The sequence below is a fragment of the Culex quinquefasciatus genome, chromosome 2 (assembly GCF_015732765.1).
Source record: "Culex quinquefasciatus strain JHB chromosome 2, VPISU_Cqui_1.0_pri_paternal, whole genome shotgun sequence".
Classification (NCBI taxonomy): domain Eukaryota; kingdom Metazoa; phylum Arthropoda; class Insecta; order Diptera; family Culicidae; genus Culex; species Culex quinquefasciatus.
In genome coordinates, this window is record NC_051862.1 from 97,429,384 (window position 1) to 97,443,038 (window position 13,655).

General features: G+C 39.2%; 1 protein-coding gene across 19 annotated transcripts in view; it reads left to right on the plus strand.

The window, feature by feature from the left end:
* LOC6031516 (uncharacterized protein CG3556) overlaps window positions 1-13,063 on the plus strand; it is a 69,405-nt gene extending 56,342 nt beyond the window's left edge. For all 19 annotated transcript variants that reach the window (XM_038254082.1, XM_038254071.1, XM_038254070.1 and 16 more), the window contains 6 exons: window positions 5,890-6,814; window positions 6,875-7,158; window positions 7,214-7,530; window positions 7,599-7,676; window positions 7,745-7,827; window positions 10,709-13,063. In XM_038254082.1, coding sequence (XP_038110010.1) covers window positions 5,896-6,814; window positions 6,875-7,158; window positions 7,214-7,530; window positions 7,599-7,676; window positions 7,745-7,827; window positions 10,709-10,770 — 1,743 coding nt within the window. In that variant the 5' untranslated portion in view covers window positions 5,890-5,895 and the 3' untranslated portion in view covers window positions 10,771-13,063. The remainder of the gene's footprint in view (window positions 1-5,889; window positions 6,815-6,874; window positions 7,159-7,213; window positions 7,531-7,598; window positions 7,677-7,744; window positions 7,828-10,708) is intronic.
* The last annotated feature ends 592 nt before the right edge of the window (window positions 13,064-13,655 follow it).

The following is a 13,655-nucleotide window of genomic DNA, read 5'->3' on the forward strand; positions in this document are numbered from 1 at the left end:
CCCACAACGGCCAACCTCAGCGATGTTCCCATGGGGCTTTGGCAGCGTCCTGCCGGTTGGGAAAAGTGAGAAAAGTTGAGCCACAACATTCTTGCTTCCTTCTTTTCGGGGCGACATCGCACTTATCGTCATTCACATCTCATATCTCGGTGCCGGTCGTCTTTGGAAAACGTGTTTTGCCTTTTTACTGGTTTCCACTAACCGAGCGATTCTCTGCAAAATTGGAAGTTGGATATTGTAATAATAATTTATAAAGATTGTTGTTGATTGTTGAGGCAATTGCAAACCTCTTTTTACGCCTTAGCTTCCATCTACCCCGGGATTCCATTGGATTGTTAGTCCAACTGCCTACCAGCGACTCCACCGAGGCAGGACCCAGGGAGACGACTCCTACACCTGGACTGAGCTAACGACCTAACCTTTGTAGGATAGTCCGGGACCAACATTTACTTCCCTTCCGACGGAAGGCGTGATCAGACAAATCTCGTCTCGAAAAATGCCACCGGGACCGTCTGGGATCGAACCCAAGCCGACTGGGTGAGAGGCAATCACGCTTACCCCTACACCACGGTCCCGGATTGAAAAACTACACCCTAACCAAAAATCAATATCCCACTTTTCATACGAATTTTTCAGTTTTTTTCAGTTCCATTTTTATGGTTGTAGTACCTGAACTCAAAAAATCGTATGAAAAGTGGGATATTGAACTCAGAAAATCATGATTTTTGGTAAGGGTGTAGGGCAAATAACCAGGAGGATGCTATTTCATATCCCTCGTCTAGAGCAGTCCAAAATCCATGATAAAGCTGTCAGACAAAATCTGTCAGACCAAGATTGTCAGACCAAAAAGTAAAAGTAAACAACCTTGGTCTTTGACGTTATGCATCTATGTAAAATCATAAAAAGAAAATTTGAAAACTACAAAATTAAATGTACGCCAGAAAATGATTAAATAGTGTGGCGTCCTGTACACCGACTATTATATAAGCAGTTAATAACCTTATTCGTCCACTTTAATTTTTGATAGCGTTTTTTTAGTTTACACCTGAACAATCTTGATATTATTAATGTGGATTTGTGATTCCCCTCGACCCATCGTTCCCTTGCAAATAACAGCGACCAAAATGCACCATTGCATTGGTTGCCCAGTAATAGCAAGGGGATGATGTAAGAAGAAGATTCACAATTCCGTATACTTTATTGCAAGACGCTTTAGGTAAACACCAAAAATTTGGTTGAAATTTTAAGTAAAGAAAAAAAATGCTATAAATCTTTTTATTTTATCTGTTTTCGAAAAGAAGCCGATTATTTGAATCATTTTATAGGCGATAGACTATTTATCTAAGCTCCAAAACATATTTTTTGTTAAAAAACTATTTTTGTTGCAAAATTATCTTGCCTTATTTGTGATCGCCAATATCAGTGTATTGAGTTTATTTATCTTTTGTTCTTTGGTCTGACAGGGGGATTGGAAGCCAAACCCACTTTGGTCTGACAGTTTTGGTCTGACAGCTTTATGCTGGATAAATATTTTGGTCTGACCACGCGGGGGATTGGCAGCCACACCCCCTTGAGTAATAGATGGTAAAATGCCATTGAATCATACATACCAACACCAATCTTGTCATTCCAGGGGCAAAAGAAAACCAATAAATAAAACCATTTCAATACCAAGTTAAGGTACTGGAACATTGCTTGAATACCACAATATTGTATTGATAACACCAACCAACAAAATTTCTACGTAGACTATTCGAGGGGAAGCATGATGTTTGGAGTCCCCAGAAACACGTACACTTTGAAGTTTTCAAAAATATTTAGACAGGCCTGAATGGTATTTCTCCGAAGTTTGCATGTAAATATTTTTTATAAATTCAAAGTTCTCGTGATCGTAGGGACCCCAAATTTCATGCTTCCCCTCGAGTTGAGCCTGCACAGTCATTTTTGTAATGTTTTGTGGGTTAGTGCAATGGATATATATTTTTGGTGTTCCCACGCTCTTGGAATATTTGTTATGATTTCATGGTATTTCACCATGATTTAGTGGGCAACTGAAGGGCAAATTTTGGTCGCTGTTATTTTACCAAGTAATTCCGAAACTTGATATTGGTAAATAAAACTGGGTACAACTTAACCACAACATTCTTAAAGTCAATATTTTTCAAAGTTTCAGAGTTGTTTGGAAAAAAACTGTAATTCCACAACAATAACAAAATTTGGTATTCAGACTTAAAATTTTTTCATCGATTTTTCAAATTTCCCTAGGGGGTTTACACTCAAACCCCGATGGTTTGACACCAACTGTTGTCAAACGAACGGGGTCACTTTTTAGATTGACTCCCCTTTTACACGGAGTTCACGCACGCTATCAAACGTTTGTTTTGATAGTTTTCGTGAGCGCCGTGTAAAAAGTGACAGTTCGTCACTTTTTAGTTTGACTTTGACCAACCAACGGGGTACAAACTAAAAAAGTGTCAAACGAAAAAGTGATCAACCCATTGTAACATTTAGCTAAGCTTAGCTTAGCTTGGTTGATCGTACTCTAGCCGAGCATAAAGCTCGCAAAAGCTAGGTTGGCGCCGACAAGGAAAATAAATGCGTCAGGAATGTGCCGAATGACACATCACCATTCATTTGTCCATTTGGTCCAGAGCCATGGGAAAATACTTACCTAAAATAAAAATTTGTACCAGCGTTAAATCAACTTCAAATTATTCATTTCCAATTAAAGCTTTCATTTTGAAATGTCATTTAGATGCAAATTATTGACCTTGTCAAAATTGGTTTAAATTTATCCATAGTTATCAATGTTAGGCAGCCGAACTTCGAAAGATTTTGTCTGCAATTATCCTTGAGACTATTTTTTATGGGATCACGAATACCAAATAAATAGCATTGATTGCAAATAACTGTATTTCTACGCATTTCCTTTGTTACTATCCCCTGTTCGGGAATGGTCAAAATTTTTGAAATAACTCAAGTGTTCATAACTAGTTACAAGATTGTTAGACCTTCAAATTTTCAGTTGTGTTGGAAGGGTCTATCGATTCCTTCACCAACCATATGGGTCGGTCGGGTCGGATGATGGATCCGGTTATAGTTTCCATACAGATACAAATTTAGCTAATTTACCTCAAATCAAATTAAGGGCTTATGCATACCCATTTAGTCTTATTACGAGATGTGTTGCCAAAAACTTCTACAAATAAATACATTTTTTTTTTTCAAAATTAATCGATTCCAAAGCTATTCAATGATTATTTTTATACCTTTTATATACCAATTGAACACAATTTTTTAATTGTTTTTTTGAGTCTCGTACGTTTGGCGAAGACTTGAAAGGCGAAATCACGAAAGGCGAAAATTCATTAGGCGAAATGTTTCAATAAGCGAAAACCACATAAGGCGAAAAGCACATTTGGCGAAAAAATACCCAAAGTACGCGCCAGGTGGCCGTGTGCACTTCGGCCGCGGCCTCGGTGCATACGGCCACCTGGCGCGTACTTTGGGTATTTTTTCGCCAAATGTATTTTTTATAAAGCATTTCCTCAAATATTCCCGTTCTTTTTTCAAATCAGTTATTACAGATTTGTCAACAATTTTTAAACCAAAACAAAGCCTCTAGATTACTATTCGGCACGCCAAAGTCAGATTCTCTTCAAAGAGCAAAGTGCTCACTCGAAATCCTGACCGTGGATTTCGTACTGGACTTCCAGAGGTCGTGTGTTCGTTGCCCATACCTGATAAAGATTCAAAATTAAAAATGCATAAACATTACACAATAAAACTACAGATCAACCAAACCACGTAAAAGGTCAAATACGAAGTCTATAGAGCTTTTTTAAATGTTGACATCCAATTATCAATCCGATTATGAACATAATAAACTTTTGAAAGACAATAGCTTATAGAACCTCTAAATACTCTACACTGAAATAAAAAAAAGTACCAAATTCCTAAACTCTAGGAATTTAGGCTCCTTTCCTTATTTAGTAATTGGGTTTTTTTATTACCTAATAACTGGAGCAACATTTGAAAGGGGCGGTACGACATTGCTCTTACGGCCTTTCATTACACGCGTTTAAATGGGACCAAAGGCCGTAAGAGCAATTTCGCACCGCCCCTTTCAAATGTTGCTCCAGATAAGAAAAGTAGGCAAAATTCCTAAAATTTAGGAATTTGGTACTTTTTTTTATTTCAGTGTAGATGTGTAAACAAACAATCCATCCACGAACGAGCAGGATGGATTGTTTGTTTACACTTCGTACTTTATTGTCTGAGAGAAAGAAAGAATCCTAATCAAATAATACTTTTTCGCCATTTGAGCCATTTCGCCTTTTGTGCTATTTCGCCTAGCGTGGTGGGTCTACTTTTTCGCCATTTGAATTTTCGCCTTTAGAGATCTCGCCTATTGAGTTATCGCCTTATGTGGCGATCCCGTTTTTTTTACATTGGCGCCGTTTGCCTTCAAATTATTTTTCAACCATGCAAAAATGTGTTTTTTTTCTGAAAACCTCAATTTTGTCCCGCCCGTGTGGATCAGTCGGACCGCGCACTGGACTCACAATCTAGTGGTTGCTGGTTCAAACCCCGCGGCGGGCGCTCTGAAAATTCTAAGTGTAAATATGGGTATCCAGCGCCGTCGCTCCGTGCCGTACTCAAACACTTGGGAGCCCAGGGCGGCGAAGTCCTTGTAATTAAAAGGAAAACACTAGTGGTTGGTACTAGCAGTGGTGGCTGACAGCTATAAAGTCAACTTCGTTTTTCGTCAATTTACCGGATAGATTTTCCTGAGAGTTTCAGATTATCATCCGGCCAGTAAAACATTGTTTTACGTAAAAAAATCCGATGGAATATCTTTAGAAAATTTGTTTGGAAATTGTTTGTAGGTAATTAATTTATTTTTCCCAAAAACATGAAATTCCTTACATTTTGTTTTACGTGTTTGTTTCAGTCTAAAAATGATATTTTAAAGTTATGAACCATTCAAATTAGTTTTGATTTTAAATTTGGAATTTTGTTGGTAGAGAATCACTCTACGATGGTGTCTTCCTCGTCATCGTGATGGTATATAATGTGCGCCTTCGTTAGGATAGGATAGTTCTCGTTTTGAGGACTGATGCTGTTGCAACCATCGGCAAGGGCGTGAGAAAAGAAACAATCCCCCTTCCCGAGCATCATGTCTATCTCTACCATCAACAACCAAGCGATATAGAGCTGACAGCAACCAGCATAGTGCTTCAAGTCGTTGTCGATGTCGTCCCATCGACAAGTACGCTTTGAACCTTAGAATGATAAACATTTTTCGACTTTTGCACCTGTAGCGTGCCCAACTCCTCTCCCTCTCTGACTCCCTGAGTTTGAGTGTTAATGGAGTTGAGGGTGGGAACATTCAGTTTTCCATAAACCGCACGTGTTCACCCAGCGCCAACGTTCATAAATATTTCTGCATAATTTATTGCACGCGCATTTTTGTCCCTCCCAATTTAGTACCGGCGACCGATACGAAGACGGAAAGCCATCAACGGGAGACCACCCTCCTGAGGGGGGTGCGTTTTTTCTTCATTGGGATTTTTAGGGTCTCCTCGACGATTGGTGATTTTTTTTATGTGTTTGGCACGCGTTATTATGGCCACGTAAAAGAAGAAGCTGGCCCTTTTCGAACGGTGAAATTTTATGAAGTCACTAATGAACTACATGCTCTCTCTCTCTCTCTCATTCGTACTCCTTGAACCGTTTGATTGAATTATATTGGCATAATTTATGCTTATGATAAGGATGACGTGTTTAAATCAATATGAAGCGATAGCAGAGTGTTAGATTTTTTAAATCTAAGTACAATTTACTTAATGGTGAAATTCATGTTCCTATTTTTTCTCCTTGTTCCAGATCAAAATGGCTCAACAAATGAAGCTCAACATATTTCTGATTGTCGCCTTTCTCCTGCTGACCAAATCCCTGGGAGAAAACACCACAACGATCATCACCTCGACAGCACAAAGTCTCCTGGAGACGATACCCACAATGGTAACGCAACAGCCCACATCGATTCAGTCTACGTCAGCGTCGTCGTCCTCCTCATCATCGTCATCTTCCAGCAGTTATGTGACGGACACGCAAACCTCATCAACCGGATCAACCTCAACATCCGCCACGACAATTTCGGTGTTGGTACCGCAGACTTCAACGCTGCTACCACCACCGCTGTACATATCAAACTACTCGACGATATCGCAGATGCCAACGTATCCGTCGTCCCCGATGACCACCAAGCAGGAATCAACAGAAGTCGAGGGTGATCTGGGACCGGGACTGGGTCCGGGTGGTCCCGATCAGAAGGAAAGCCTTGGCATTCAGAAGGCCATCGATTGGCTGCGCGAGAAGCGATTACCCGACTACAGTTGGGGTAACGACACCCACATGGTAATATTGGCCAAGGAGCTGTCCGGGGCTCGAGATCCGGGGGACAACGACAACCACGTGCAGGAAATTACCGATTTGGAATCGATGTTGTCGATCAAGCAGATGGAGATTGAAGTGTTGACGATGGTCGATCGACATCACTCGATGCCAAAACCCGTCAATACGGATAAGATCGCCAAGTATATTCTGGCGATGGGAGCACTCTGCAAGGACGCGAGACACTTTTACGGACATGATCTGGTAGCTACGCTGGAGCATCACGAGCACGATCAAGGACAGGAGTACGAGTTTGCCTTGACGGCTTTGGCCGTGTGCAGTTCAGCGACGCACGTGCGAAAGAGGCAAATCCGACGCTTGCTGGATATCGCCAGCGGGGAGGTGAACAATGTTGGTAAGTAATGACTTCAACTATTGATGACCACCGGAACCTGATCCCGATTTGATCCCACAGATACGATCGCCATGGTTTTGTTGGCACTGCGATGTATCGTTACTGATCATCGCCATCGGCACCTGCAGCACTTTGTGCGCCGGCCAGCACGTGGTTTGGCCACTCTTCAGGGACCTCAAGGTAGCTTTGGTTCACTTCGTAGCACGGCGTTGGCTATGCAAGCCCTTCAAGACCTGGAACCGGATCCAGCTGGCAAGTGGAACAGAACTGCAGCGTCCGAGTGGCTACTCTCGAAGCAACGAATCGACGGTGGCTGGTCCGAGGAGCCCATCCAGGATGGTCAAGTAAGTTGTGCCCTAAACAACCCTTCACCATTAAAACACACCCCCTTTTTCACAGGATGCTTCCGTCGGGGTTGGCCTCACGGCGGACATCATCCTGGCGCTGGGATGGAAGGGCCTCGGAGCGGTCCGAGCACTGCAGTGCGATCATGTGATACGAGAATCGTCCGACAATGGGTACGAAAACGGTGGATCCAAAATCGCTGAAGTCGTGTTGCAACCCAACCTGGAGGAAAACGAGCCACGAAACGTTTCGTACACGTACACGCTGTGGGTCGGTACGAACGAGACGGAAGAGTACTCGCTGGACTTGACCTCACCCAAGAACACCACGTTCTTCCGGGCGATGAAGCAGGCAGCGGAAATTGATCCCAGGTACACAATATAGAGATAACAGTTTAGTTTTGATGACGATGACAACACTTTTCAATTATTTCATACAGGTTTGCATTTGAAGCCCGAGAATGGCCAAACGGACATTATGTGCACACGTTGGCGACCAGGAAGGAGGAGCCCAAAAGGTTTGGGTCTTTGATTCAAATAAAAGGTTTTTAAAAAAATATTCTTTTCGTTTTCTTCTCTTCTCCAGCTATCACTACTGGCTGCTGTACAGATTACCGGAAAAGCCGGACACTAAAAATCCACCAGGAAACCAGTTAATTGCTCCTTTGGGTAAGTTTTGCAAAATGATATTCGATTCAAAGTTAGAACACTTATGAAAGCAACCATGCGTCTCCATTGTATCATCAATATTTTTCTTCAAGAGTGTTTCCCGCATGAACAGGGAAAAAATGTTTAAAAAATACAGAAAATATTAAACAAAACGAAACATTTGAGCAGTAGAAAGGCAGTAGTTTAATACCTAAATTATGTTTAATGTTTTAAATATATATATTTTTTTTGATATTCACTTCTTTTGTTTAGTTTATGTTTATAAATTGCAGTTGTTAAATTGCAGTGGATTTGACAAATACTCTCTGAACGACTCCATAGAATTTCTAACCGAATTGAGTTTTCTGGCCAAATATTAACTAGAATTTAATTGTGTAGATGAGGCATGACAAAAACTTAGCAGTTACAGATCGTCGTGATCATGCTATCTTTTCGCACGTAAATTTTGGGCCAAATTGAGTTAACTTTTCGGCGGTTACGCTGGTTTACTTGTTTGTAAGGAAGTTTGTAAAGGGAGGCCAAAATAAACGCGATTTCCAAAAGGTTGAGGAAGCCATTTTGTCCTGAGATATTCAACAAAACCCAGACAATCTCCATGCATTGTTGTCACTCTTAATATGTAAGAAGTTTCAATCTTGTTGTGCTATCTTGATACACCACGAAATTACTGCAAGTGCGACAACTGACCAAAGGATATTCAGTCAGAAGCAGTTTGACACACGTAAATGTCCAACTACTGTTAACATTTTTGTCGAGTTATAAGGCACTCCCCAAGTAACATTTTAGGTTTTAAGTAGGCCATAAAAGCCTATTTAGGCCTTATCAGGGTTTTCAGAACCATGATAAAACCTGTAAGTTTAAAAATGTTACTAGGGTCCGGCAACAAAATTCAACAAAACTTCAGGACAATGCACAGTGGTTCAGAAAGCAAAATTAAGTGGAAAATGGATTTCCCGTAAAATGATGAAGTTTTGGTGCTTTGGTGTCTTCAGAAGAGTTGTTGCATATGAAAAGGGGCAACTTTTGGTTTGGTTGGAAATTATGGTGGTCTATGTAAAATTATCATTTAAACCCAAAATATGACCAAAAATCGATTTTTCGACACTTTGGATCAATTCTGAGGGCAGATTCAGCGGGCAAAATTACATGGAAAAACATATATTTGGACAATTTTCGAAATTCGTTAGGGTGGTCCCATAAGGTTTTCCCCCAAAAATTAGACTTTTTCAAATGAAGATATCTCAAGTTTGAAGAAAAACACCCTTGAGATTTTTTCAGCGTTTGTAGTGCTGGATCTCCTCTTTCAATTGCAACCTAGCGCTTAAAATTTGGCTTGCGCTTTTTCGAGATATTTAAGTTTTAAATTTGCATCTTTTTTACCTTAAAATCGCTGTAACTTTTGACCCTTAAGTCCAAATTGACTTGACAAATAATAAAAAATGTTTGTTTCTTAGAGCTCCGAATACCACTTTTCTCTAAAACTTAACCCTGAATTGCCACGTTAAAAAAACTGATTTTTGAAGGTTTGCTCAGATGCTTTCTATAAATTTGGTCGTAGAAGGCGTAGATTACGAGATAAAATTTTGGTGTCTTCGACAAAGTTACTTGTATTGGCAAGCCCAACAACTTTCTTAAAGACAAAAAAAATTGCGTTTTCAAGGTCAAACATTAAAACACGTTTGTCTCAGAACGTTAAAAAGCGACGTGTGACAAGATAGCACGACAACAACGTGATGTGTCGTATTAACACTCAAACGCTCGGGTAGTCATTTGACCTCTATTTTTTTTATTTTTATTTTTTCTTAAAAATCTCATAACTTTTGGTAGAATTGGATGCTTCTGGTTGCAAAAGATCAAGATTTGTCTATATAACCTGTCAAATGGGGGACAAATATGGTCCACTTTTACCGGAGATATTCAGGATTTCGTTGGGTACCTCGGCTCTCCTATTTGGGGTTTTGGTCAATAAAACAAACACTTTTTCTCATAACAATGTCAGAAATAATGCAAAACTTCAAGGCATCATTCTTATACATCATCCTGCAAAAATAGCGTTCATATTTTCCAAGCGTTTGAAAAATTAAATAAAATTTACAATTATATGACGTGTCTCAAGACTCGCAAGCGACGATTTCAAAAACAAACTAATATAAATGGACCATTGTGGATTTATAAAGATGCAGTCTGTTTGGCTCACCTAAGGGAATGTTTTTATTCAACATGAGCAGGATAGATTGCTTCTTTGCCAATTCATATTAGCCACAATCCACATTGCTTTGCTTGATTTAAGAATTTCGAATATTGATGGAGACGCAGGGTTTTTGTTACACCATTCAATTTTCAGCTTAGCCTTTTTGCTTTGCATTGGTAACATGTCATGTCATATTTTCTACAATTAGATAACACTGTTACTGTGTAAGGTGATAAAAATTACTCCAACATCATTTTATAACAAATCCCGCCAAGCTCTTCGTCACTTTTCTGTTGATATATCCACTTCCGACTCGTAATCTCTAAACGACAGAAACTCATTTCCCAACCACCAAGAAGCATCAAATTAGCGGTTCTCCATGACCAACCACCCCCTCTTCCGCCCTCTTAATGGGTCTCCTTGGCCGCAGGGTAAGGCACCCGGGACCGCACAACCACTTTGAATCTGCTTTGCAAATCCGATTTTGGGTCAGTCGGGTTGCCCACTCTAAACGAATTGAATCATTAGCATATCGAGAAGTTTACATCCGAAACCCCTTTTTTTCTTTCCGTTGTCCCTCCCTTGCTCTTAAAACCGAAACCAGTAATTAAACTGTGCGCGGAGGAGAGTGTTTCTTGTTTTGTTGTTTTTATTTTACTTTGCTCTCTTTTCTTCCATTTCCTCCCGCAGGCGTTGATGAACTGCTCGTCGAGGACGGCGAACATTATCTGTACTGGTACAAGAAACTTTAAAGCGCTTTTCCGCTGTTGTGCTTTGCAAAGTAAGAAGTAGGACTCCTTCCTGGCCCGACGCGACGCGACGGTATGTATTTATTATAAAGCTACAACGGCAAACACAAAAGGAGGGAGATTGTGAGGAAAAACAGTAAAATCACAAGCAAAAGCACGCTGGCTAGTACATATATTTATAACAGCAATGGCAGAAGAGGCGCGATAACAGAGATGTTCTTCTGTTCAAGAAACGGTGAGCAAACCAGCGAGGAGCAACAGGACGAGGACCCAGACACCTGAAAGGTCGCTGAAGGTTGGGCAAGGTAGACGAAACAATGGTATTAGGGAACATAAAGTCGAGATAAGATAAGCGGAAGTGCACGGAAAGTGAGAAGAAAATCATCATTAAAATCAGAAAGTGTCTGGTAGAAAATTAATTCGAAAACACCTGCTTCCTACCTACCTTCGCGTGCGTACACTTAAAAGGAAGACAAAATAGTAAGCAACTTTAAAAGCAAATTTTGGACCCATTTTCCTTTAGAAACCAAGAATTGGTCTTTGCAGTCTATCGGCTTTTGTACACTGTATTATAGCAAAGTAACAATATAATGGCTTTCAATTTCTACACACGGAGTCATAATTTTGTCCCCCAAATTCCCCCAATTATGAGCTTATCTGAAATAAATGTGTTGACTGTTTGAATGAACCCCACTTGTATATTTAGTGCTATTCTCTACTTTTACCTTTGCTCAAATCGTCCTTGTTTTGGACAGCACGACGTAGGGACACCAAATTTGTTAATGCTTTGTACTAGTTTTAACAAGCTATAGCAGCATGGAATGATAATCTAAAGAGAAATTAAATAAAAAAGCTGATGGGACCAAGATAAAAATGTGTTGCTTTCTATAAATAAAGTGTACACATTTGTTGCATTTTGTTTCCAATTGCAGGAACAAATCATTTCATAGCAATGCTGGAATATTACAACTCAACGTTTATTTGCGCTTCAGGATTCTAGCGAAACTTTTTGAAAGCGTTTTTATGTTTTTTTTATTCAAAATGATTGTAATTTAAAAACATTTGCTTTAATTTAAATGGTATTCATATTACCGGAAATTCATATTAGCGAAATTTAAATTGCCGAAATCGCTCCTTACAAGTTGAAAATTGTAAAAGAAAAAACATGAGATAAAATTTAGCTAAAGTTGATAGTTTTCAGATTTCCTTGAACCAATGTTTAATAAATTATGCAGAGTTCAGTTCTGAGGACCGTGCCATGAACTGAGAATGAACACAGTGTGCATTCATATTTTTCACATAAGCCGATAAAAGTGAGAGAAATAAATTTATGGCACTTAATGAATCGGGTTGATCAACTGAAGAAAAAAATGTTACAAAGTTACTTTCCAAAAAGTTAAAATGGCTAGATTAAATGTACAGCAAAAATATCTTTTATTGATTTTAGTGTGTTTTATTCTTTAAACAAATGAAGACATTGCTGATGATCTCAAAGTAACAGAAATGTAACAAATAAAGTTTAGTTTGGACGTATAATCCAGAATTGTATCGCCAAATTTGTGGAATCCTGGAATCATAAAGACCGCTTACACAAAAAAAAAAACATTAAAAATATAAAGCTAAAATCTGAAAAGAAGGAAAGGTCCCATCGAAAGCTGCAACTGTATCATAATGTACGTACAACATGAACCGCAATGTTCTGAACAACAGAATAAACAAAATAAAATAATATACACAACACATTGAGGTACGCAGTCATAATGTGATCAAAGGAAAGGTTTATTTTAAGCATCAATATCGACAATAATTTATGCATTGTATCAAAAAGTAAAATAAACTGAAAAGTGCGCAAAACAAGCAAACAAACAAACAAACACGACAAAAGTAATAAAACGAGCGCTGGCGAAATTGGAACACAAATCTAATTCACTAATAAATAGGACTTGCTATTGTAGGACAGCAACCGACTGGCAACTGGCGAGCAAAGGGATGTTTCGAGGATTCAACATTGGTTCATCATAGAACAATATTCAAGACATGGAATTACTTTGAAATTAGGAAATAGTCATCTCAATTGCTTCAATCCGTTTCTGGGTCTTGAATATTGCTCTATGCAAAGGCCATTGAATTCTCCCCAACACATTCCCCGCGGTGGATTGGCAGCAAAATAAACGACGGAAGTGTTTAATATACATACGTACGTAGTGCATCTCGTTTCAGGGAGAGGATATTTTGTTATCAATTGAGTACTGGCATAAAACAGAAGAAGAACACGGAGGGAGAAATTAAACATACAGCAATTCCATTTGAAAAGAGCCTAAACCGAAAAAAAAGTTCTCCAATCGGGCTCAAAAATTTTCTGGGGGTTCCTCGGCCAAAATAATTAGACCCGTATTTTTTTGTTTGGCCATTAGGGTGACCAACATCTTGCTAGGGTGGTTCAAAAAATGGCAATTTTTGTCATTTTTCGCAAAAACCACTTTTTTCGAAAAATCATATCTCCGCGCCATTTCATCCGATTTTAGCTGTCTTAGACGCAAAAGAAAGGTGATGAGTTTGGCTATTTGAGAAAAATAGTACGAAGTTCCAAAAATCTAGCTAAGCTATTGAAAAAGTCATATGAAAACTTAAAATGGCGTTTTGACCGTGTATGGACCAAAGAGCCTATGTCTGAAAATATTTTTATCGGATTCCTCGGAAAATTTCACATAACATATCTAAAAATTGGCGATGTCGAACCGTACGTTTCCAAGATATGATTTTTTGAAAATAAAAACTGAGTTTTTCGACGCGCCACGCGCAAAAACAGGAAAATGACGAAATCGGCATAAAATCAACTTTTTTCACTAAAACTGCGATAACTTAAAAATTTCAGCGATGACCTATAC